The 27,498-nt window shown below is 45.7% G+C and overlaps 2 protein-coding genes across 2 annotated transcripts in view; one reads left to right on the top strand and one right to left on the bottom strand.

Annotated features, from left to right (window-relative positions):
* The window catches only part of ormdl2 (ORMDL sphingolipid biosynthesis regulator 2), a 209,000-nt gene that overhangs the window by 169,053 nt on the left and 12,449 nt on the right, over positions 1–27,498 (bottom strand). The window lies entirely within an intron of this gene.
* Positions 1–27,498, top strand: part of LOC139241004 (growth/differentiation factor 11-like) — an 84,322-nt gene that overhangs the window by 55,586 nt on the left and 1,238 nt on the right. Inside the window, exon 2 of the mRNA XM_070869677.1 lies at positions 22,366–22,739. Within this exon, the coding sequence (XP_070725778.1) occupies positions 22,366–22,739 (374 nt within the window). The remainder of the gene's footprint in view (positions 1–22,365; positions 22,740–27,498) is intronic.

Genomic DNA, 27,498 nt, shown 5'->3' with positions numbered 1-27,498 from the left:
CTTACCCTTGTAACCCTGGCTCCCTCTCTCCATCGGTACTCACACTTGTAACCCTGGGTCTCACTCGCTATTAGTACTCACCCCTGTAACCCTGGGTCCCTCTCTCTATCAGTACTCCCCCTTGTAACCCTGGGTCCCTCTCTCTTTCAGTACTCACCCTTGTATCCCTGGCTCCCTCTCTCTATTAGTACTCACCCTTGTAACACTGGGTCCCTCTCTCTATCAGTACTCACCCCTGTAACCCTGGATCACTCTCTGTATCAGTTCTTACGCCTGTAAACCTCCATCAGTACTCATCCCTGTAACCCTGGGTCCCTCTCTCTATCAGTACTCACCCCTGTAACCCTGGGTCCCTCTCTCTATCAGTACTCACACCTGTAACCCTGGGTCCCTCTCTCTATTAGTACTTACCCTTGTAACCCTGGCTCCCTCTCTCTATTAGTACTTACCCTTGTAACCCTGGCTCCCTCTCTCTATTAGTACTTACCCTTGTAACACTGGCTCCCTCTCTCTATTAGTACTTACCCTTGTAACCCTGGCTCCCTCTCTCCATCGGTACTCACACTTGTAACCCTGGGTCTCACTCGCTATTAGTACTCACCCCTGTAACCCTGGGTCCCTCTCTCTATCAGTACTCCCCCTTGTAACCCTGGGTCCCTCTCTCTTTCAGTACTCACCCTTGTATCCCTGGCTCCCTCTCTCTATTAGTACTCACCCTTGTAACACTGGGTCCCTCTCTCTATCAGTACTCACCCCTGTAACCCTGGATCACTCTCTGTATCAGTTCTCACGCCTGTAAACCTCCATCAGTACTCATCCCTGTAACCCTGGGTCCCTCTCTCTATCAGTACTCACCTGTAACCCTGGGTCCCTCTCTCTATCAGTACTCATCCCTGTAACCCTGGGTCCCTCTCTCTATCAGTACTCACCCCTGTAACCCTGGGTCCTCTATAGGTACTCACCATTGTAACCCTGGGTCCCTCTCTCTATTAGTTCTCACCCTTGTAACCCTGGGTCCCTCTCTCTATTAGTACTCACCCTTGTAACCTTCAGACCCTCTCTCTATTAACTGTGCCGTTGGCAGTTAACGGATACGATGTGGTTGGCATCACGGAGACATGGCTCCAGGGTGACCAAGGCTGGGAACTCAACATCCAAGGGTATTCAATATTTAGGAAGGATAGACAGAAAGGAAAAGGAGGCGGGGTGGCGTTGCTGGTTAAAGAGGAAATTAACGCAATTGTCAGGAAAGACATTAGCTTGGATGATGTGGAATCGGTATGGGTGGAGCTACGAAATACCAAGGGGCAGAAAACGCTAGTGGGAGTTGTGTACAGACCTCCAAACAGTAGTAGTGATGTTGGGGAGGGCATCAAACAGGAAATTAGGGGTGCATGCAATAAAGGTGCAGCAGTTATCATGGGTGACTTTAATATGCACATAGATTGGGCTAACCAAACTGGAAACAATACAGTGGAGGAGGATTTCCTGGAGTGCATAAGAGATGGTTTTCCAGACCAATATGTCGAGGAACCAACTAGTGGGGAGTCCATCTTAGACTGGGTGTTGTGTAATGAGAGAGGATTAATTAGCAATCTCGTTGTGCGAGGCCCCTTGGGGAAGAGTGACCATAATATGGTGGAATTCTACATTAGGATGGAGAATGAAACAGTTAATTCAGAGACCATAGTCCAGAACTTAAAGAAGGGTAACTTTGAAGGTTTGAGGCGTGAATTGGCTAGATTGGCGAATGATACTTAAGGGGTTGACAGTGGATGGGCAATGGCAGACATTTAGAGACCGCATGGATGAACTACAACAATTGTACATCCCTGTCTGGCGTAAAAATAAAAAAGGGAAGGTGGCTCAACCGTGGCTATCAAGGGAAATCAGGGATAGTATTAAAGCCAAGGAAGTGGCACACAAATTGGCCAGAAATAGCAGCGAACCTGGAGACTGGGAGAAATTTAGAACTCAGCAGAGGAGGACAAAGGGTTTGATTAGGGCAGGGAAAATAGAGTACGAAAGGAAACTTGCAGGGAACATTAAAATGGACTGCAAAAGCTTCTATAGATATGTAAAGAGAAAAAGGTTAGTAAAGACAAACATAGGTCCCCTGCAGTCAGATTCAGGGGAAGTCATAACTGGGAACAAAGAAATGGCAGACCAATTGAACAAGTACTTTGGTTCGGTATTCACTAAGGACACAAATAATCTTCCGGATATAAAAGGGGTCAGAGGATCTAGTAAGAAGAAGGAACTGAGGGAAATCGTTATTAGTCGGGAAAATGTGTTGGGGAAATTGATCGGATTGAAGGTCGATAAATCCCCAGGGCCTGATGGTCTGCACCCCAGAGTACTTAAGGAGGTGGCCTTGGAAATAGCGGATGCATTGACAGTCATTTTCCAACATTCCATAGACTCTGGATCAGTTCCTATGGAGTGGAGAGTAGCCAATGTAACCCCACTTTTTAAAAAAGGAGGGAGGGAGAAAACAGGGAATTATAGACCGGTCAGCCTGACATCGGTAGTGGGTAAAATGATGGAATCAATTATTAAGGATGCTATAGCAGCGCATTTGGAAAGAGGTGACAGGATAGGTCCAAGTCAGCATGGATTTGTGAAAGGGAAATCATGCTTGACAAATCTTCTGGAATTTTTTGAGGGTGTTTCCAGTAGAGTGGACAAGGGGGAACCAGTTGATGTGGTATATTTGGACTTTCAGAAGGTTTTCGACAAGGTCCCACACAAGAGATTAATGTGCAAAGTTAAAGCACATGGGATTGGGGGTAGTGTGCTGACGTGGATTGAGAACTGGTTGGCAGACAGGAAGCAAAGAGTAGGAGTAAATGGGTACTTTTCAGAATGGCAGGCAGTGACTAGTGGGGTACCGCAAGGTTCTGTGCTGGGGCCCCAGCTGTTTACATTGTACATTAATGATTTGGACGAGGGGATTAAATGTAGTATCTCCAAATTTGCGGATGACACTAAGTTGGGTGGCAGTGTGAGCTGCGAGGAGGATGCTATGAGGCTGCAGAGTGACTTGGATAGGTTAGGTGAGTGGGCAAATGCATGGCAGGTGAAGTATAATGTGGATAAAGGTGAGGTTATCCACTTTGGTGGTAAAACGAGAGACAGACTATTATCTGAATGGTAACAGATTAGGTAAAGGGGAGGTGCAACGAGACCTGGGTGTCATGGTACATCAGTCATTGAAGGTTGGCATGCAGGTACATGGCGGTTAAGAAAGCAAATGGCATGTTGGCCTTCATAGCGAGGGGATTTGAGTACAGGCGCAGGGAGGTGTTCATACAGTTGTACAGGGCCTTGATGAGGCCACACCTGGAGTATTGTGTACAGTTTTGGTCTCCTAACTTGAGGAAGGACATTCTTGCTATTGAGGGAGTGCAGCGAAGGTTCACCAGAGTGATTCCTGGGATGGCGGGACTGACATATCAAGAAAGACTGGATCAACTGTGCTTGTATTCACTGGAGTTCAGAAGAATGAGAGGGGATCTCATAGAAACGTTTAAAATTCTGACGGGTTTAGACAGGTTAGATCCAGGAAGAATGTTCCCAATGTTGGGGAAGTCCAGAAGCAGGGGTCACAGTTGAAGGATAAGGGGTAAGCCATTTAGGACCGAGATGAGGAGAAACTTCTTCACCCAGAGAGTGGTGAACCTGTGGAATTCTATACCACAGAAAGTTGTTGAGGCCAATTCACTAAATATATTCAAAAAGGAGTTAGATGTAGTCCTTACTACTAGGGGGATCAAGGGGTATGGCGAGAAAGCAGGAATGGGGTACTGAAGTTGTATGTTCAGCCATGAACTCATTGAATGGTGGTGCAGGCTCGAAGGGCCGAATGGCCTACTCCTGCACCTATTTTCTATGTTTCCTCATCCTTGTAACCCTGGCTCCCTCTCTCTATCAGTACTCACCCTTGTAACCCTGGGAACCTCTCTCCATCAGTACTCACACTTGTAACCCTGGGTCCTCTATCAGTACTCACAGTTGTAACCGTGGGTCCCCTCTCTTTATCATTATTCCCCCCTGTAACCCTGCGTCCCTCTCTCTATCAGTACTCATCCCTGTAACCCTGGGTCACTCTCTCTATCAGTACTCACCCCAGTAACCCTGGGTCACTCTCTCTATCAGTACTCACCCCTATAACCCTGGGTCCGTTTCTCTATCAGTACTCACCCCTGTAACCATGTCCTTCTCTCTAGAAACATAGAAAATAGTTGCAGGAATACGCCATTCGGCCCGTCGAGCCTGCACCACCATTCAATAAGATCATGGCTGATCATTCACCTCAGTACCCCTTTCCTGCTTTCTCTCCATACTCCTTGATCCCTTTAGCCGTAACGGCCATATCTAATTCCCTCTTGAATATATCTAACAAACTGGCATCAACAACTCTCTGTGGTAGAGAATTCCACAGTTTAACAACTCTCCGAGTGAAGAAGTTTCTCCTCATCTCGGTCCTAAATGGCTTACCCCTTATCCTTAGACTGTGACCCCTGGTTTTGGACTTCCCCAACATTGGGAACATTCTTCCTGCATCTAACCTGTCCAGTCCCATCAGAATTTTATATGTTTCTATGAGATCCCCTCTCATCCTTCTCAACTCCAATGAATATAGGCCCAGTCGATCCAGTCTCTCCTCTTATGTCAGTCCTGCTATCCCGGGAATCAGTCTGGTGAACCTTCGCTGCACTCCCTCAACATCAAGAACGTCCTTCCTCAGATTAGGAGACCAAAACTGAATACAATATTCCAGGTGAGGCCTCACCAAGGCCCTGTGCAACTGCAATAAGACCTCCCTGCTCCTATACTCAAATCCCCTAGCTATGAAGGCCAACATACCATTTGCCTTCTTCACCGCCTGCTGTACCTGCATGCCAACTTTCAATGACTGATGTACCATGACACCCAGGTCTCGTTGCACCTCCCCTTTTCCTAATCTGCCGCCATTCAGATAATATTCTGCCTTCATGTTTTTGCCACCAAAGTGGATCACCTCACATTTGCCCACTCACCTAACCTGTCCAAGTCACCCTGCAGCCTCTTAGCATCCTCCTCACAGCTCACACCGCCACCCAGCTTAGTGTCAACTGCAAGCTTGGAGATATTACACTCAATTCCTTCATTGATGTATATTGTAAATAACTGGGGTCCCAGCACTGAGCCCTGCGGTACCCCACTAGTCACTGCCTGCCATTCTGAAAAGGACCCGTTCATCCCGACTCTCTGCTTCCTGTCTGCCAACCAGTTCTCTATCTACTTCAATACATTACCCCAAATACCATGTGCTTTGATTTTGCACACCAATCTCTTGTGTGGGACCTTGTCAAAAGCCTTTTGAAAGTCCAAATACACCACATCCACTGGTTCTCCCTTATCCACTCTACTAGTTACATCCTCAAAAAATTCTAGATTTGTCAAGCATGATTTCCCTTTCATAAATCCATGCTGACTTGGTCTGATCCTGTCATTGTTTTCCAAATGCGCTGCTATTTCATCCTTAATAATTGATTCCAACATTTTCCCCACTACTGATGTCAGGCTAACCCATTTTCTCTCTCCCTCCTTTTTTAAGAAGTGGTGTTACATTAGCTACTCTCCAGTCCATAGGAACTGATCCAGAGTCGATAGAATGTTGGAAAATGATAACCAATGCATTCACTATTTCTAGGGCCTCTTCCTTAAGTAACCTGGGATGCATAGAAACATAGAAACATAGAAAATAGGTGCAGGAGTAGGCCATTCGGCCCTTCTAGCCTGCACCGCCATTCAATGAGTTCATGGCTGAACATTCAACTTCAGTACCCCATTCCTGCTTTCTCGCCATACCCCTTGATCCCCCTAGCAGTAAGGACCTCATCTAACTCCTTTTTGAATATATTTAGTGAATTGGCCTCAACAACTTTCTGTGGTAGAGAATTCCACAGGTTCACCACTCTCTGGGTGAAGAAGTTCCTCCGCATCTCGGTCCTAAATGGCTTACCCCTTATCCTTAGACTGTGACCCCTGGTTCTGGACTTCCCCAACATTGGGAACATTCTTCCTGCATCTAACCTGTCTAACCCCGTCAGAATTTTATATGTTTCTATGAGGTCCCCTCTCATTCTTCTGAACTCCAGTGAATACAAGCCCAGTTGATCCAGTCTTTCTTGATAGGTCAGTCCCGCCATCCCGGGAATCAGTCTGGTGAACCTTCGCTGCACTCCCTCAATAGCAAGAATGTCCTTCCTCAGGTTAGGAGACCAAAACTGTACACAATACTCCAGGTGTGGCCTCACCAATGCCCTGTACAACTGTAGCAACACCTCCCTGCCCCTGTACTCAAATCCCCTTGCTATGAAGGCCAACATGCCATTTGCTTTCTTAACCGCCTGCTGCACCTGCATGCCAACCTTCAATGACTGATGTACCATGACACCCAGGTCTCTTTGCACCTCCCCTTTTCCTAATCTGTCACCATTCAGATAATAGTCTGTCTCTCTGTTTTTACCACCAAAGTGGATAACCTCACATTTATCCACATTATACTTCATCTGCCATGCATTTGCCCACTCACCTAACCTATCCAAGTCGCTCTGCAGCCTCACAGCATCCTCCTCGCAGCTCACACTGCCACCCAACTTAGTGTCATCCGCAAACTTGGAGATACTACACTCAATCCCCTCATCTAAATCATTAATGTACAGTGTAAACAGCTGGGGCCCCAGCACAGAACCCTGCGGTACCCCACTAGTCACTGCCTGCCATTCTGAAAAGTACCCATTTACTCCTACTCTTTGCTTCCTGTCTGACTATCAGGCTCTGGGGATTTATCGACCTTCAATCCCATCAATTTCCCTAACTCAATTTCCTGACTAATAAGGATTTCCTTCAATTCCTCCTTCTCGCTAGACCCTCGGTCCCTTAGTATTTCCGGAAGGTTATTTGTGTCTTCCTTTGTGAAGACAGAACCAAAGTATTTGTTCAATTGGTCTGCCATTTCTTTGTTCCCCATTATAAGTTCACCTGATTCTGACTGCAAGAGACCTACGTTTGTCTTCACTAAACTTTTTCTCTTCACATATCTATAGAAGCTTTTGCAGTCAGCTTTTATCTTCCCAGCAAGCTTCCTCTCATACTCTATTTTCCCCCTCCTAATTAAACCCTTTGTCCTCTTCTGCTGAATTCTAGATTTCTCCCAGTTCTCAGGTTTGATGCTTTTTCTGGCCAATTTATATGTCTCTTCCTTGGATTTAACACTATCCTTAATTTCTCTTGTTAGCCACGGTTGAGCCACCTTCCCCGTTTTATTTTTACTCCAGACAGGGATGTACTCACCCTTGTAACCCTGGGTCCCTCTCTCTATCAGTACTCACCCCTGTAACACTGGGTCCCTCTCTCTATCAGTACTCACCCCTGTAACCCTGGGTCCCTCTCCCTATCAGTACTCACCCCTGTAACCCTGGGTCCCTCTCCCTATCAGCACTTACCCCTGTAACCCTGGGTCCCCTATCAGTACTCACCCCTGTAACCCTGGGTCCCTCTCTCTATCAGTACTCACCCCTGTAACCCTGGGTCCCTCTCTCGATCAGTACATAGAAACATAGAAAATAGGTGCAGAAGTAGGCCATTCGGCTCTTCAAGCCTGCACCACCATTCAATATGATCATGGCTGATCATGCAACTTCAGTACCCCATTCCTGCTTTCTCTCCATACCCCCTGATCCCTTTCGCCGTAAGGACCACATCTAACTCCCTTTTGAATATATCTAATGAACTGGCAACAACAACTTTCTGTGGTAGAGAATTCCACAGATTCACAATTCTCTGAGTGAAGAAGTTTCTCCTCATCTCGGTGCTAAATGGCTTACCCCTTATCCTTAGACTGTGATCCCTGGTTCTGGACTTCCCCAACATCGGGAACATTCTTCCTGCATTTAACCTGTCCAATCCCGTTAGAATTTTGTATGTTTCTATGAGATCCCCTCTCATCCTTCTAAACTCCAGTGAATACAAGCCCAGTTGATCCAGTCTTTCTTCATATGTGAGTCCTGCCATCCCAGGAATCAGTCTGGTGAACCTTCGCTGCACTCCCTCAATAGGAAGAATGTCCTTCCTCAGATTAGGAAACCAAAACTGTACACAATATTCAAGGTGTGGCCTCACCAAGGCCTTGTACAACTGCAGTAAGACCTCCCTGCTCCTATACTCAAATCCTCTCGCTATGAAGGCCAACATGTCATTTGCCTTCTTCACCGCCTGCTGTACCTGCATGCCAACTTTCAATGACTAGGCACCCAGGTCTTGTTGTACCTCCCCTTTTCCTAATCTGTCACCATTCAGATAATATTCTGCCTTCCTGTTTTTACCACCAAAGTGGATAACCTCAAATTTATCTACATTATACTGCATCTGCCATGCATTTGCCCACTAACCTAACCTGTCCAAGTCATCCTGCAACCTATTAGCATCCTCCTCACAGCTCACACTGCCACCCAGCTTAGTGTTCTCTGCAAACTTGGAGATATTACATTCAATTCCTTCGTCAAAATCAGTAATGTATATTGTAAATAGCTGGGGACCCAGCACTGAGCCCTGCGGCACCCCACTAGTCACTGCCTGCCATTCTGAAAGGTACCCGTTTAGTCCTACTCTTTGCTTCCTCTCTGCCAACCAGTTCTCACCCTTGTAACTCTGGGTCGCTCTCGCTATCAGTACTCACCCATGTAACCCTGGGTCCCTCTGTCTATCAGTACTCACCCCTGTAACCCTGGGTCCCTTTCTCTATCGGTATTCACCCCGTAACCCTGGGTCACTCTGTCAATCAGTACTCACCCCTGTAACCCTGGGTCCCTTTATCAGTATTCACCCCTGTAACCCTGGGTCACTCTGTCTATCAGTACTCACCCCTGTAACACTGGGTCCCTCCCTCTATCAGTATTCACCCCTGTAACCCTGGGTCACTCTGTCTATCAGTACTCACCCCTGTAACACTGGGTCCCTCCCTCTATCAGTATTCACCCTGTAACCCTGGGTCCTCTATCAGTACTCACTCTGTAACACTGGGTCCCCCTCTCTATCAGTACTCACTCCTGTAACACTGGGTCCCTCTCTCTATCAGTACTCACCTCTGTAACCCTGGGTCCTCTATCAGTACTCACCCCTGTAACCCTGGGTCCCTCTGTCTATCAGTACTCACTCCTGTAACCGTGGGTCCTCTATCAGTACTCAGCCCGTAATCGTGGGTTTAGTTTTCTAATTGTATCCACCTAACAGTGACATAATTGACTTCAGAATCATCCACGCTTGACCATAAGTTGGCATTGAACCAGCTTTTCCTAGTTAGTGCTTGAGATGTTCTGAGTTACCAGTTTCTGTCCGGACTGCACCCCACAATGAATAACTAAAATCCAAGTGTTCAATGGTTGCCAGATTCTTTCCATTGGTGGGGAAATTGAAACAAGGGGCCAAATTCTCAGTCTAAGCACTGGATACATGAAGGGGGAGGTTGGGAGTAACTTTTACAGACAATATTGCAATGTGGCGTGCTTTACCACAAGTGTGATCGATGCTAAAGCAATAACAGCCTTCAAGTTGGTCCTGGATAATTCCTCAAGGAAGAACATCAAATCTGAGTCAGAAGCAGGAAAATGGAACTGTGTGAAATGAGCCCCTGGGGAGGAACGTGAATCCAACACAAAGAACTGATGGCTAAGTTTCGTCTTTCCGCTGGTTGCCAGAGTCCGAAGATTAGAAGCCATCTCAACCCAGGTCATGGTGGACCTTTACCCAAAGCACAAAAGTGGGTGGAATTTGCCTCCAATTTGCCAATTAATGCTATGCAGAGAAAGCACAAGGAGGACTATTGTGGGCTACGAGAATAGTCACCCTCAGCAAGTTACTGGGCAGAGTAAGTGGCAGTTTCACTCCGAGGCACCGTCTAACCTTATCTGGGTGTCGAGATTGGAAAGGTGTTCCGTTCCCAAAGGTAGCAAAATGTATAATATAATCTGGATTTCCCGGTATTCTTGCTGTTAATCTACACGTGACCGCAGAGCATAGGCAGCTAAACTGCACACAGAGGTACTGCCACAATAAAATCCGAGGACTAAACAGAACAAAAAGCATCGAATCACAACCGGCAAATTAGGAATAACAGAATAATAGGGAATTAATTCAAGACTATCAGCTACTCTCAGTTCCTTAGGCTCACTCGGTCAGTTGCTTGTGTCCAGCTTGTCCCCGCTGCTCTCTTGTTCTCCGTTTCCCTTCACTCTCAGTCTCTTGGGCCCTGCTCTCCCAGTTATCACTTCACCCTCACTTTGTGGGTCTCTCGGTCTATTTTGCCCTATCCTGCCTATTTCTGTTTCATTTTGAGGGAGCCAGTACAAACGATTCTGAGACTATGAGTCACACAGCAGGAGATGCCCTGGCGTGGTGAAAATTCATTTTGAGGTAACAAAAAGAGATCAAAGTTACTTTCAACATATATGTTTCCTGCCTAAAAGCCCCTGTTTCACCTGGAAGGGACCATTTGCAACCTGCAGAGGGGTTTTCAAAATATTAATTTGAAAAAATCAAATCAAATCACTTGGAATTCAGGTGTAAGAGTCGGGAATAAACCCTTGAACTAGAAGGACATCCTTGAAATAGAAGGACAACTCAATGGTGTTTGCCAGTGACTGGGGAATGGGAGGTGAGAATTATCTCCATAGAGAGTCAGCTTTCTAACTACAAACGGTTACTCAGCAGTTTCCAGGAAATGCATAATCTTTGTTCACGATTCTGCCTCATTCACCAACAATTTAATCGTAGGCAGCCCACTTACGAATTGTGGCATATTAATTCAGCCCACTGTACTTCACCCCCCCCCCATATATCCTGTATTTACAATCACGCCCATGCACTGTCCACAGGGTCATTTTAACTCTGGGCAATGGTGTAAAATGGGCGATATCGAGCTAGCCGCCCATTATACACCTCGTCCGATTTTCCTTTCCGTTGAAGTCAATGGAAGGGGAAATCAGGTGGGGCCTATAATTGTTTTCTAATTCGATATCGCCTATTTTACACTATCGCCCCAAGTTCAAATTATCCCCAGGGAGTTAAGACCAAATGTAGTCTTTAGGTGAAGTGGGGTTAAAGGGTAGAGAGTCGTTGGAACAGGGCACACAGACATCATTCAATCTCAATTTTAAAGTCATACATTCTGTTCTTATTTTGTATAACACTTTGATTTTATATCATTATCTTTACAGTAAATTACCAATTTTGGGAAGCAGAGAAGTTGGAACATAGGAGTTTCTCTGCAGTTTGGGAAGCTGAGATGCAAAATAAGCACTACAGCCCCGCCACTGGTGGGAGGGTGTAATTACAGCACGAGATGTTTACATAGAGAGTTCCATTATAAATGGGGATACAGGAATTTAGAATGGAAAAAGCTTTGATTTTTTTCCTGAGATTCTTACAACTGTAGAACAGTATTGTTTGTTTTAAAAGTATTGGCCACCTGTAATGTTTGACTGACCAGGGGGGAGGTTTAATGTATCTCATTGGACTCAGTTTTCACTCCATTGACATAGTCTGAGCTCTCGATAGTTACCAGTTGTCTCAGCAGCTGTTCACTGTATGGGATAAAGCTCACTGCCGCTTTCTCCCAGCTCTGCTGTCAACGTGTGGGTGTGCTTTGGAGAGGGCAGTAAGAGGAGCAGCAATGTCCAAAATCGATGACAGTGCGTCAATTCGGCATTGCGTGCTGATTGACGACATATACCTAGCAATTAAAAGACTTGCGGCGAGCGCAGGCAATGGCAGCATTGCCGACCTTCCCAATATGGCGGCCGCCACATTCCGTGCCGGAAGTGGGCGGAAGCTAGACAGCCGCCATTTTTTCTTCGAAACCGCACTAAAGATTCGAATTTCTAGGCCTGAGGATTTTGCTGGAAATACTGAAATGAAGAAACCGTCACGAGTACATTTACAATGTTGTTGTACCTAGTGCTCCTCAGGTATAGAGAAGATTGGACTTGGCTGTGATGTCCCATAATCAAATAGCCTGCCAAGACTCTAGCCTAGATTTTCCAATTGCCATTATTTTAATGATAGTGTAAACCCAATCAAAATGACTGGTTTGATGCCAGTATTAAAATAACACCAAATGGATAATCTTGGCTTCCCTGTCTTGGCTCACATGTGAAGAAATGGCCACTTGAGTAGGTATTTGGCACCTGGCATCTGTGGAACCCGCACCTCAGCAATAGCCAGTCCCTTCAGGCAAAATAGGGAGGAATAAAAGCAGGGAAGTCTTGCTACAGCTATACAAGGTATTGGTGAGGCCACACCTGGAATACTGCATGCAGTTTTGGTTTCCATATTTACGAAAGGATATACTTGCTTTGGAGGCAGTTCAGAGAAGGTTCACTAGGTTGATTCTGGAGATGAGAGGGTTGACTTATGAGGAAAGGTTGAGTAGGTTGGGCCTCTACTCATTGGAATTCAGAAGAATGAGAGGTGATCTTATTGAAACGTATAAGATTATGAGGGGGTTTGACAAGGTGGATGCAGAGAGGATGTTTCCACTGATGGGGGAGACTAGAACTAGGGGACATAATCTTAGAATAAGGGGCTGCCCATTTAAAACTGAGATGAGGAGAAATTTCTTCTCTCAGAGGGTTGTAAATCTGTGGAATTCGCTGCCCCAGAGAGCTGTGGAGGCAGGGACACTGAATAAATTTAATGCAGAGATAGACAGTTTCTTAACCAATAAGGGAATAAGGGGTTATGGGGAGTGAGCGGAGAAGTGGACCTGAGTCCATGATCAGATCAGCCATGATCTTATTAAAGGGGCCGTATGGCTTATTCCTGCTCCTATTTCTTATTAAACTATTCCTTTCCATCCTTTTCACCAAACTGCTTAGTAGCAGAGATCCAGAAGTGTGTAACATAGGCAACGTCAGCAGTGGAACAGCCATGCTGAAAACCATCATGGATTGAGTAGAATTTTCAAGGTGATGGACAATTCAAAAGTTAACAGCAGTTCCCATCTAGTAAGGCTCCATGCTGGGAATGGAGCCTTGAAGTTTCAGTTCCCTGGTGTCAAACAAGAAGGCATTTCATTTCAAAGTACCCCCCTCCCCCCCGATTATTTATTCCTTATTAAAAAGTTATTGGGGTCTCACATAGGTGGAACCACTCTGGGGGTGGGGGGCATTTGGCATGGGTTATGATCCCCTTATCTCCTTGCTTCAAGTCCCCAAATTGCCCCCGTCTGTGCCTCCCCCCCTCCAACTGGTTACATGTGGTTGTGCCTCTGGGATCTCACCTTCAGGGATTGCTGACATTATGTTTCCTAATATTCAAATCTTCATCCCAGGGATATGCTGCTGCATGAATTTGGGACAAACCACATGTGTGTGATTGATTTTCTACTGCCCTTAGTTCCAAAAGTGATGAATGATGATGATGACTGCCCTTAGTCATAAAAAAAACTGGCATAGTGTGGGACAGAGGACAGCTAGGGAAACTGAGGGATAATCTGGACTATTCAAGGACCGATTTATTTACCTTGATAATGTCGTCACTGCAATGTACACAAAGGATGAGGGTGTAAAGAAAGCTATTGTTTCTAATTCAGTCAATGAACATATGAAAATGACGGGCAGGAAAAGGCCATCTGGTCCATCAAGCATGCATCACACAGTTGAAGCCATCATGATTGGTCTAAACCACACTGCACCCCCCAGCAACCATGTCATTTTCTGGGAGAGGCATAAAACAAAAGCAAGTAAAAGCCGAAGGCCAAAGAAGCTCTCCTGCCCCTTTAGGTATTGAAACTAGTCCAGTAGATCATATTTACTATGCTTATGTTATTGGATATTTCACCTACCTTTTGTAAGATGTGATCTCTGCCCCAGCCAGGAATCATCCAGCTCTCACTGGAAGGTATGTAGAGAGTCAGCATTCACGGCACGAGCCAGTCACTTGGTCCACAGGCCTACTCTGGCAAAAGAACCATCTCACATCTAACCTAGCTCTATCCTTGTGTAACATACGCATGAACCCTGGTCTTCCCCACTCTATTTAATTTAAATAATCTATCTACTGGAACACAATCTAGTCCTTTAACTATTTCACCATCATAGGCGGTCTCTCGAAATGAGGATGACTTGCTTCCACGCCAAAAAAGGATGAGTTCAGAGGTGTTTCAATGAAGGACCCGAACTACATCCTGAAGGGTGGAAGATGCCTGTGCGTGGATTTTTTTAATGTGGGGTGGCCGTTGCACACCAGCCACCACACGGGCTTGACAGAGCTAGATCTTGGTCCAGTGGCAAGGGTTACCCAAGATGATTGGAGACCAGCTCTGCTGCACGGACCTAATGCGCACACATATCGCAGTGTGGGCTAGTCCGTGCTGCCCCTGGGCCGCTGGCTCCGAACTCACATCTCCCCTGGGCCCCGATCACGTCCCTCTACAGTCTCTTGCCGCTCCTTCGCCCCGACCTCGCCGCTCCTGCTGTGTCTGCCCACGCCCCAATCACCGACCTGGACCTTGATGACGTCACTCTTCGCTGCTGTCGTCCTCCTGCACCAGCTCGCACTGCTCCCTTAAGTGGCCTCCACACTGCTCCCCGAGGCCTCCATGCCACTCCTTTTATGGTCCCGACCTGCCGCTGGTGTTATAAACCTCTATCAATTCACCTCAAAGTCTACGCATCTCTAAAGTGAATAGATCAGCTTTTAAGAACATAAGAAATAGGAGCAGGAGTAGGCCATACAGCCCCTTGAGCCTGCTCCGCCATTTAATACAATCATGGCTGATCCGATCATGGACTCAGCTCCACTTCCCTGCCCGCTCCCCATAACCTCTTATTCCCTTATTGGTTAAGAAACTGTCAAGCCTATGTGAATAACTAAGGTTGTTTTAACTGGGAATTATTCATTTGGCCCTCCTCTGAATCTTTTCCAAAGCCTTTATATCATCCATCACACGAGGGGACCAAAACTAGACACAGTATTCTAAATGTGGTCGAACCAAGGTCATGTACAAGCACAAAATGGTGTTGCTTTATTTTATATTGAATAGTCCTGTTAATATCACCTAACATCCTATTTATTTTATGACTTCTCGGCTTTGATCTTTAGAGAATTATGAATTATATTGCCAAGATCAAACAATTTCAGATCTGTTCTGTGTAAATTGCAAGTATACTTGGTGTTGGTCCTGCCCACATGTATCACACTGCACTTTCCTAAGGTTAAATATTATTTGCCAGTGTTTGGTCCATTCTCCCAGCGTATCTAAATCCGCTTGTAGAGATACATTCTCCTCCACAGTCCTAACACTTGCACAAATTTTTGTATCATCTGTGAACTTACTGACCATCTCGCAACACCTATTTCTAGGTCCTTTATGAAGATAGTAAAAAGCAATGGCCCGAACACTGATCTCTGTAGGACACCGCTGATAATCGGCCTCCAACCAGATCCAAAGTGTAAATAGCAATTATCTGCCTACAGCAATGCAACTAATTCTTAATCCATTGCTCAACTTCCCACTGATTCCACAAGATTCTTTCTTGAGTCGAGTAAACTATTGTGAGGGCCCTTTGGATACCTTTATCCACTGGTACAGAAATAACACAAGGCAATACAGAGGAAGCAGACAAAAGTCCTTATGATACCCAGCTTTATGATCATTGATAATTCAGCTTCTGACTGACTCAGCAAATAGCCATCAGAATAGTTCCTCATTATAATAAAAATAATTAACATAGAATAACCTTTCAAGAATATGTCAATGTGTAAAAATCAGAGTCTGAACTTGTCTTTAGCTGAAACTCAGCAGAGTTCTGATTGTAGTGTGAGGGACATTGAGCACATGCATGAAGGAAACATGATGTGTCCTGGATCACAAGCTCTATATAATGAGATTTGCTAGGGAGCAATTCCCTATTCCCACAATTTTCTCTTCTCCTCTCCTGAAGGTGCTGATTCTTAGTTGGGGTACTGCTTCGCGTACACCAGGCTCTCGGGTACCTTGCCCAAGAGGTCATTGTCTATGTGTAAATCCAGACAAGGAATGTTAGCAGGCTATTTATACATGGAGGGCATCACAGCCAAGCTGGATCCCTTTAGATCATAGATCAGGGAAACAGTGGATGCATTGGTTGTCAGCTTCCAACATTCTATAGATTATGGAACAGTTCTTGCAGATTGGAGGGTGGCAAATATAACCCCACTATTTAAAAGAGGGAGAGTGAAAACGGGGAACTACAGACCGGTCAGCCTGACATCAGTAGTAGGGAAAATGCTGGAGTCTATTATAAAGGATGTGATAATGGCACACTTAGATAATATCAACGGGATTAAACAAAGTCAACATGGATTTATGAAAGGAAAATCATGTTTGACAAACCTACTGGAGTTTTTTGAGGATGTAACTGATAGAATAGATAAGGGAGAACCAGTGGATGTAGTGTATTTGGATTTTCAGGCCTTTGATAAAGTCCCACATAAGAGGTTAAGTGTGCAATATTAAAGCACATAGGATTTGGGGTAATGTATTGGCATGGATTGAAAATTGGTTAACTGACAGGAAACAGAGTAGGAATAAACAGGTCTTTTTAGGGGTGGTGGGCAGTGACTAGTGGGGTACCACAGGGATCAGTGCTGGGGACCCAGCTATTCACAATATTTATAAATGATTTGGATGAGGGAACCAAATGTAATATTTCCAAGTTTGCTGATGACACAAAACTAGGTGGGATTGTAGTTATGAGGAGGATGCAAAGATGCTGCAAGGCGATTTTAGATAGGTTAAATGAGTGTGCAAACACACGGCATACGCAGTATAATGTGGATAAATGTGAAGTTATCCACTTGGGTAGGAAAAACATAAGGACAAAGTATTATTTAAGTGGTGATGGCTTGGGAAGTGTCGATGTACAGAGGGACCTGGGTGTCCTTGTACACCAGTCATTGAAAGCAAACACGCAGGTGCAGCAGGCAGTTAGGAAGGCAAATGGTATGTTGGCCTTCATTGCAAGAGGATTTGAGAACAGGAGCAAGGATGTCTTACTACAGTTATACAGGGCCTTGGTGAGACCACACCTGGAGTATTGTGTGCAGTTTTGGTCTCCTTACCTAAGAAAGGATATACTTGCCATAGAGGGAGTGCAGCGAAGGTTCACCAGACTGATTCCTGGGATGGCAGGACTGTCGTATGAGGAGAGATTGGGTCGACTAGGCCTGCATTCACTAGAGTTTAGAAGAATGAGTGGGGATCTCATTGAAACGTATAAAATTCTGACTGGGTTGGATAGACTGGATGCAGGGAGGATGTTTCCCCTGGCTGGGAAATCTAGAACAAGGGGTCACAGTCTCAGGATACGGGGTAGGAAATTTAGGAGCGAGATGAGGAGGGTGGTGAACCTGTGGAATTCTCTACCAGAGAAGGCTGTGGAGGCCAAGTCACTGAATATATTTAAGAAGGAGACAGATAGATTTCTAGAAACAAAAGGCATCAAGAGGTATGGGGAAAAGGCGGGAATATGGTGTTGAGATGGAGGATCAGCCATGATCATATTGAATGGCAGCACAGACTCGAAGGGCCGAACGGCCTACTACTGCTCCTATTTTCTATGTTTCTATATCTACACATGGGTTTTCCAGTGGGACTCACTGCAATCAGGAGCAGGAACCGAACTGTGAAGCTCAGGGATACCGAGGTCAAGGGTCACAGTTCCACTACTGTTAACCTGATTGAGATAAGCTAACTCAACAAAGACCAGGGATCAAAGCTGAGGCTGTGATGTATGTAGCACTCAAATCACTAACTCCACACGATCTGGTGTTGATATAACTGCTGTGACCTTAGTCCTTTATTGGGTAACTCCAGAGTGCCTCTCAGGTGTGGTGGGCAGCCTTTTATACTCCGTCTTGCAGGTACTTTCAGGTCTCCCACCACAGCGCCCTCTGTGGCGCACCATTGTACTTATACATTAATGTACCTGGACAATACATAACATCTCACTCCCCCCCCAGTTCCAAAAGCCATTGCCGGTGACCTCCGCCTTGTTCGTCCTGGTTGATTTGTGAGTGTGAGTCCATGACCATCCACTTCCCTCTTCTCCCCCATGTGGAGATTATGCTTGTGATCCGGTGCAAGCATGTGGTGTTTGCAGTCCTTACATGGGTGATAAACTACACGAGCATAACCTCCAACAGAAAGCAGGTATACATAGACGGTACATTTGTATGGTACATATAATATGTGGTACAGATGTTATGTCAAAAGGTTGCAGGTACACTGAAGTTATTTAATCCCAGCTGCTCTGGGTGAGGTACGGTGGCGGTACACAGCCCCTTTTTGCCCGAGGTAATAGGCTGCACTGAGACAGGGTATCGCAACTGGTACGTTGCCCCTGTTCTCAGAAAGTAGTCACTTTGGCAACTCATCTGCAGCCGCTGAACCATTGCATGAATCACCTAAATTGAAAATCGCATTAGTCCGTTAGTCACGGATCCATATCCCCTTTTATTTGTACCTCGTGGTATTAACTCTTTTCGTAATTCATATCCATAATTTTAAACACAGTAACCATTCAGCATTAAAATATTAGTCGTAATTCTACATTCACATAGCTCATTTAGACTCGCTCTTGCCTTACAAAAGTCTCATTGTGGGGACCGCCAACGGTGTAAGGCCCTTTTAAGACTCCCGGGTGCATTTCCCTTTTAAGACGCCATCTTGTGGTTCCCACAAGGCTTCCCTTGGGTGCCACCATTTTAGTTGTTGCCATGAGGCTCACCACCATCTTGAGCTCGCTGGCGAAGAAAGAACAGAGGGAACAAAGAAGAAAGGGGAAAAACAGCCCAGAGCAACCCATCTTGACTCTGGCAGAAGTGGCTCCCTGGACTCGATCAGTCACAGTCCCTGTGAGGGCGGCCTCCGTACTTGCTGCCGCATCCGCCGCTCTGGCTCGCGTTCTCCTGAGTCACGCCGGCCGCTGTCTCCGCACTTGCCGCCTCTTCTGAGGCCGTCACCATCGCAGCCGCTACCGCCGCCCGACCTTTCCTCTGCGTGGGCCCCCTGGATCCGCCGGCCATCGATGGACTTCCCTCTCATCGCCCGCAGCGCCCCGCACCTGCAAAACTGCTCTTCCAGGGTCTGCTCGTCTGTGGAGGCTGAGGCTGCAGGATTGCTTGAGGTCAGGAGTTCTGGGCTGCTGTCGCCCGTGTGTGGATTTAGGCCTATAGTTACCTGCCTTTTGTCTGCCCCCTTTTTTAAACAGAGGCGTTACATTAGCTGCTTTCCAATCCGCTGGTACCTCCCCAGAGTCCAGAGAATTTTGGTAGATTATAACGAATGCATCTGCTCTAACTTCCGCCATCTCTTTTAATACCCTGGGATGCATTTCATCAGGACCAGGGGACTTGTCTACCTTGAGTCCCATTCGATAAGGTGCCACATAAATGGTTACTGCAGAAGATAAAGGTACACGGAGTCAGAGGAAATGTATTAGCATGGATCGAGAATTGTCTGGCTAACAGAAAGCAGAGTCGGGCTAAATGGGTCCTTTTCGGGTTGGAAATCGGTGGTTAGTGGTATGCCACAGGGATCGGTGCTGGGACCACAACTGTTTACAATATACATAGATGACCTGGAAGAGGGGACAGAGTGTAGTGTAACAAAATTTGCAGATGACACAAAGATTAGTGGGAAAGCGGGTTATGTGGAGGACACAGAGAGGCTGCAAAGAGATTAAGATAGGTTAAGCGAATGGGCTAAGGTTTGGCAGATGGAATACAATGTCGGTAAGTGTGAGGTCATCCACCTTGGGGGGAAAAAAACAGTAAAAGGGAATATTATTTGAATGGGGAGAAATTACAACATGCTGCGGTGCAGAGGGACCTGGGGGTCCTTGTGCATGAAACTCTTTTGGAGTCCTTGTGCATGAATCCCAAAAAGTTAGTTTGCAGGTGCAGCAGGTAATCGGGAAGGCGAATGGAATGTTGGCCTGCATTGCGAGAGGGATGGAGTACAAAAGCAGGGAGGTCTTGCTGCAACTGTACAGGGTATTGGTGAGGCCGCACCTGGAGTACTGCGTGCAGTTTTGGTCACCTTACTTAAGGAAGGGTATACTAGCTTTGGAGGGGGTACAGAGACGATTCACTAGGCTGATTCCGGAGATGAGGGGGTTACCTTATGATGATAGATTGAGTAGACTGGGTCTTTACTCATTGGAGTTCAGAATGATGAGGGGTGATCTTATAGAAACATTTAAAATAATGAAAGGGATAGACAAGATAGAGGCAGAGAGGTTGTTTCCACTGGTCGGGGAGATTAGAACTAGGGGGCACAGCCTCAAAATACGGGGGAGCCAATTTAAAATCGAGTTGAGAAGGAATTTCTTCTCCCAGATGGTTGTGAATCTGTGGAATTCTCTGCCCAGGGAAGCAGTTGAGGCTAGCTCATTGAATGTATTCAAATCACAGATAGATAGATTTTTAACCAATAAGGGAATTAAGGGTTATGGGGAGCGGGCGGGTAAGTGGAGCTGAGTCCACGGCCAGATCAGCCATGATCTTGTTGAATGGCGGAGCAGGCTCGAGGGGCTAGATGGCCTGCTCCTGTTCCTAATTCTTATGAATGAGTGCGATCAGCTCCTCATATGACTTGTCCCTGGTGCTCCCGGGTGCCAGCAAATCCCTGACGAGACAGTAAACCTCATCGCCACAACTGGACAGCAATATCGCCTTACGCTTCGCTCTCATTGCATCCGTGTCCACCGTCAGGTCGTTTGCTGTGAAGTAGTACTTGAGCCTTTCCGTAAAGGCCTCCCAATCATTGCCCACCGTAAAATCCTTTAGCGAGCCCAGAGTAGCCATGGTTGCGTGAAGTTCGTCCGTGTCCTTGTCGCCCATGTGATGTATGTAGCACTCAAATCACTGACTCCACAAGGTCTGGTGCTTATAATAACTGCTGTGACCTTAGTCCTTTATTGTGTAACTCCAGAGTGCCTCTCAGGTGTGGTGGGCAGCCTTTTATACTCTGTCTTGCACCGGGTCTCCCACCACAGCGCCCTCTGTGGCACACCATTGCACTTATACATTTAATGTACCTGGACAATACATAACAGAGGCCTTCCTGATCTGTGTGGCTCAGCTCCAACTGAGCCCAAAACTACCTTAACATGAACTCTTTAGAGCTATGTAGAAGATATGTTGTGGACAGCTGTCTGTACGTGATTAACATCTCCATAAATGAGGCTGACCAGCTAACTTCTGAGTTGATCCATTTCTCCTGTCATACTGCTGGCCAGTACATATCCTGCACTGGTGTCACTGGCAACAGGTGTTCCAGAAATAAAAACTGAAAGAATATTTTGTAACTTTATACCAAAGATACTCAAACTGAGGTTATCTTATGATGTTACTGTGTCACTCCGATCATTTTGTATTTTACTGGCATGTTATAAATCAGGCCCTCCAGAAAAAAAATATTTAAACAGATAACAGAAAATATAACACTCAATAGTTTGCTCAGAAATAAAAACCCTTTCTCAGAGTCTGATGGATGCTGTGTTGTAAAGATTTCCTGCTGTAATCATTAACTGGTCATTATTACCTTGCTGTGTGTGGGAGCTTGCTGTGCGCAAATTGGCTGCTGCGTTTTCTACATTAAAACAGTGACTACACTTCAAAAAGTACGTCATTGGCTGTAAAGCGCATTGAGACGTCCGGTGGTCGTGAAAGGCGCTATATAAATGCAAGTCTTTCTTTGTTAATCTTGTGTATTTTCACTACCAGGGAAGATTCCATTGCTTCATCTTCCTGCAGTGATGCATCCTGGGTAGGATGACATCACCATGGCAAATTTGCCACTCAGTGCTGTATATCTTTCCATACCACTGTGGCTCGCAAATGATTACATTTGCTTCTCAGATAAGTATCCATTTGGTCTACCAGCTAAATTTCTGCTATTTAGCACAGAAACAGAGTCCAAACCAGGCTGCCCATAATGCACCACTAGAGAACAGTGGTTCTGGACAGCTTTCATTTTAAGAGGTTGGAAATTCAATTTTATGAAGCCGCACTCCTCAAGTACACAGGGGCACACGGCGTATAACCACTGCTCTCTGTGCCTTGAATGTAATGGTGCATTCTGGGTAGGATGGCATCCTTGCGCTCAGTTTGGTTCCTGATATTTCTACTGAAGATGACTTTTTTTTTTAATTAGCAGACTGTTTCTCCTTTACATAATAACATTGAATTCTATGCTTGGATCAGAGTTAGATCCGATCAGATATGTATTAGTTGGCTATGATTCTATTTTGTGATTTGTTTTTTTTGTAGCTGACCCCTGTGTGCAAGTGGATGGGAGCCCAAAATGTTGCTTTTTTAAATTTAGCCCCAAAATAACATTTACAAACGTGGTGCGAGCTCATCTGTGGGTTTACCTGCGTCCAGTCCTGCACACCTCCACTGTGTACCTGCAGATCCTCAGGCTGAAACCTGTGACGGAGAAGGGCAGCAGGCACTCGCGGATCCGATCCTTAAAAATAGACTTGAATTCCCGCAACGGGCGCTGGCAAAGTATCGACTTTAAGCACGTGCTGCAGAACTGGTTCAAGCAACCTCACACCAACTGGGGCATTGAGATCAACGCCTTTGATATGAACGGCAACGACCTGGCTATCACATCTCCAGGAATTGGAGAGAAGGGACTGGTGAGTACTGTTCATAAGAACATAACATAAGAAATAGGAGCAGGAGCAGGCCATTTGGCCCCTCAAGCCTGCTCTGCCATTCAATAAGATCATGGCTGATCTGATCTTGGCCTCAGCTCCACTTCCCTGCCCGCTCCCCATAGCCCTTTACTCCCTTATCGTTCAAAAATCTGTCTATCTCCACCTTAAATATATTCAGTGACCCAGCCTCCACAGCTCTCTGGGGCAGAGAATTCCAAAGATTCACGATCCTCTGAGAGAAGAAATTCCTCCTTATCTCTGTTTTAAATGGGTGACCCCTTATTCTGAAACCATGCCCCCTAGTTCTAGATTCCCCCACGAGGGGAAACATCCTCTCTGCATCCACCCTGTCAAGCCTCCTTATAATCTTATACGTTTCAATAAGATCACCTCCTATTCTTCTAAACTCCAATGAGTATAGGCCCAACCTGCTCGATCTTTCTTCATATGACAGCCCCTCCATCCCAGGAATCAACCTAGTGAACCTTCTCTGAACTGATTCTAATGCATGTATATCCTTCCTTAAATACGGAGACCAAAACTGTACGCAGTATTCCAGGTGTGGTCTCACCAACGCTCTATACAGTTGTAGCAGGACTTCCCTCTATCCACCTATCTATACTCTATCCACCTTACAATAAAGGCCAATATTCCATTTACTTGCATTGCAGGCTATTCAGAGAAGGTTCACTAGGTTGATTCTGGAGATGAGAGGGTTGACTTATGAGGATAGGTTGAGTAGATTGGGCCTATTCACATTGGAGTTCAGAAGAATGAGAGGTGATCTTATTGAAACTTATAAGATAATGAGGGGGCTCAACGAGGTGGATGCAGAGAGGATATTTCCACTCATAGGGGAAACTAAAACTAGGGGACATAGTCTCAGAATAAGGGTCTGCCCATTTAAAACTGAGATGAGGAGAAATTTCTTCTCTCTGAGGGTTGTAAATCTGTGGAATTCTCTGTCTCAGAGAGCTGTGGAGGCTGGGTCATTGAATATATTTAAGGCGGAGATAGACAGATTTTTGAGCGAAAAGGGAGTAAAGGGTTATGGGGAACGAGCAGGGAAGTGGAGCTGAGTCCATGATCAGATTAGCCATGATCTTATTGAATGGCGGAGCAGGCTCGAGGGGCTAAATGGCCTAATCCTGCTCCTATTTCTTATGTTCTTATGTTCTTATTTGCCTTCCTGATTACTTGCTGTACCTGCATGCTAACTTTTTGTGTTTCAAGGACCCCTAGATCCCTCTGTACTGCAGCATTTTGTAATCTCTCTCCATTTAAATAATAAATTGCTTTTTTATTTTTCCCACCAAATCCCATCTGCCAAATATTTTCCCACTCACTTAGCCTATCTATAATCGCTTTGCAGATTCTTTGTGTCCCCTTCACAATTTGCTTTCCCATCTATCTTTGTATCATCAGCAAATTTGGCTACATTACACTCGGTCCCTTCATCCAATCATTAATATAGATTGTAAATAGTTGAGGCCCCAGCACCAATCCCTGTGGCACCCCACTAGTTACAGTTTGCCAACCTGAAAATGACCCATTTATCCCAACACTCTGTTTTCTGTTAGTTAGCCAATCTTCTATCCATGCTAATATATTACCCCCAACCCAGTGAGCTCTTATCTTGTGCAGTAACCTTTTATGTGGCACCTTATCGAATGCCTTCTGGAAATCTAAATACACATCTACTGGCTCCCCTTTATCCACCCTGGTTGTTACATCCTCAAAGGGATTCTAGAAAATTTATCAAACATGATTTCCCTTTCATAAAACCATGCTGACTCTGCTTGACTGTATTATGGTTTTCTAAATGTCCTGCTACTGCTTCCTTAATAATGGACTCCAGCATTTTCCCCAACCACAGATGTTAGGTTCACAATAAGTTCTCCGTGTCAAGGAGATACAGATATCTCCAGTTTCAAGAGCATCACACACATATAGAGTATGTGATTGGTGATTGAAGACACCATCGTGTCACTGACCACCGAAGCTTAAAAAAAAGGAACGGTTTCCACTGGCAGGAGGGTCGCTAACCAGAGGACACAAATTTAAGATAATTGGCTTAAGATGAGAAAAAAAGTTTATGCAACGAGTTGTTATGATCTGGAATGCACTGCCTGAACAGGACATAGAAACATAGAAAGTAGGGGCAGGAATAGGCCTTTCGGCCCTTCGAGCCTGCACCACCATTCAATAAGATCATGGCTGATCATTCAACTTCAGTACCCCATTCCTGCTTTCTCTCCATACCCCTTGATCCCTTTAGTCGTAAGGGCCACATCTAACTCCCTTTTGAATATATCTAACGAACTGGCCCCAACAACTTTCTGTGGTAGAGAATTCCACAGGTTCACAATTCTCTGAGTGAAAAAGTTTCTCCTCATCTCGGTCCTAAATGGCTTACCCCTTATCCTTAGACTGTGACCCCTGGTTCTGGACTTCCCCAACAATGGGAACATTCTTCCTGCATCTAACCTGTCCAATCCCATCAGAATTTTATATGCTTCTATGAGATCCCCTCTCATTCTTCTAAATTCCATTGAATATAAGCCTAGTCGATCCAGTCTTTCTTCATATGTCAGTCCTGTTATCCTGAGAATCAGTCTGGTGAACCTTCGCTGCACTCCCTCAATAGCAAGAATGTCCTTCCTCAGATTAGGAGACCAAAACTGTACACAATATTCAAGGTGTGGCCTCACCAAGGCCCTGTACAACTGTAGCAACACCTCCCTGCCCCTGTACTCAAATTCCCTCGCTATGAAGGCCAACATGCTATTTGCCTTCTTCACCGCCTGCTGCACCTGTATGCCAACCTTCAATGACTGATGTACCATGACACCCAGGTCTCGTTGCACCTCCCCTTTTACCAACATCGGAGAGGATGAGGCTGAACAGCACTACTGAGCTTTTTAATAGTTTACTGCTGTTAATGTCTGTTTAAAGTATTCTACAGAAAAAGCACTGCTCAGCTGATTAAAGTGCTGGTGAGTGCAAGACAGTTAAAGCCTGATGCTCCTGGACAGCCCTCTCACATCAATGGCTACACTGGTCCAGTTAGTGCGTTAACTGCAGCAGACTGCGTGTTGAGCAGATACTCTGCCAAAGAGTTTAACTGCTCCATTGTTGAATTACGCACTGCTCAGTGGGTTGGCTAATTCCCACCTGATCATTTTAATGCCCCCCACCGGTGGAAAACTGAAGAATCTTTTTCTGAAGGGTCATTAAGAAGCCACGAACTGCCCTTCTAGAACAAACGCAGATGTTTCAGGATAAAAAAAATATTTTCAAATGTCACACCTTTTTCTGGGCAGAGAACTAAGGGTAGCGCAAAGGGAAAAGACAAGTGTTGTTTTCGGCCAGCTTCAATGCAGATGTTGGCTGCAGAAAACATCTTCCACAATCGGCAATTTCACTTTGTGAGTCTACAAGGATGATTGCGGTGGGAAATGGACATGTCACATATGATGCAATGTGGTGGGGGGGGGGAAGAGACTGTTCTAAAGTTGTGGCAATGTAGGAGCTTTAAACTAAGCTCCCATAATGGCTTCCTGGGTAAATCCAACACCACTAAAACAGATTACCTGGTCATTTATCTCATTGGGAGATGAGAGCTTGCCGTGCGCAAATTGGCTGCTGTGTGTACTGCATTTCAACAGTGACTACACTTCAAAAGTACTTCATTGGCTGTAAAGCTCTTTGGGACGTCTTGAGGTCGTGAACGGCGCTATATAAATGCATGTTTTTTCTTTCTTTATAATGACTGGAGAATTCCTTGTTCACACAGCAGTGTTCCACAATATGCTTTCTCATTTGTAATGATGCCTGGTGGCTCCACATGCATCACTACAGCATGCTCACTCCCCTATGCTCCTGAAGGCATTGACGCATGGTGAGGTACAGTTGCATAGGCACCAATAGTTCTGTGTTACATCACCCAAGTGGCCATTTTGCATGAGCGAGCCTAAACAATGAGCGTTGCAACTAATTTGGCTGAGAATGAGGGGCGGGGAAACAAACCTGGTTCTCCTGTCCTCACTCCATATCCACACATGCATTTTCCTCACCAACCAATCAGCTGAAGTTTATCCAAGTCCACGGTGAGGCCTTTGTCCACAACAATATTTACAGCTCGCCACTATCATTTTGCAGACCTGGTCTCACCTGACCAATCCTATTCATGAATCCACATGGCGGAGAGCTAGTGCTCTACTCGGAACTCCTTCACGGCAAGCGAGCCAAAGGTGGGCAGAGGAAACATTACAAGGACACCCTCAAAGCCTCCCTGATAAAGTGCAACATCCCCACTGACAACTGGGAGTTCCTGGCCAAAGACCGCCCTAAGTGGAGGAAGTGCATCCGGGAGGGCGTTGAGCACCTCGAGTCTCGTCGCCGAGAGCATGCAGAAACCAAACGCAGGCAGCGGAAGGAGCGTGCGGCAAACCTGTCCCACCCACCCTTTCCTTCAATGACTATCTGTCCCACCTGTGACAGGGACTGTGGTTCCTGTATTGGACTGTTCAGCCACCTAAGAACTCATTTTTAGAGTGGAAGCAAGTCTTCCTCGATTCCGAGGGACTGCCTATGATGAGACTCATAGGAGGAGGTACATCAGTGGGAATCCAGCTAGGTGCACCACTATCATTTCCCTTTAACCATGAAGCACGAAGGAAGGTTGGTGAGGTGCATTCCTCTCAGCATGCAATGGTAAGTGGCTGTTAGGAGTATG

The sequence above is a fragment of the Pristiophorus japonicus genome, chromosome X (genome assembly GCF_044704955.1).
Source record: "Pristiophorus japonicus isolate sPriJap1 chromosome X, sPriJap1.hap1, whole genome shotgun sequence".
Taxonomy (NCBI): domain Eukaryota; kingdom Metazoa; phylum Chordata; class Chondrichthyes; family Pristiophoridae; genus Pristiophorus; species Pristiophorus japonicus.
The sequence above is the reverse complement of the archived record's forward strand: the minus strand, read 5'-3'. Positions and strand labels throughout refer to the sequence as shown.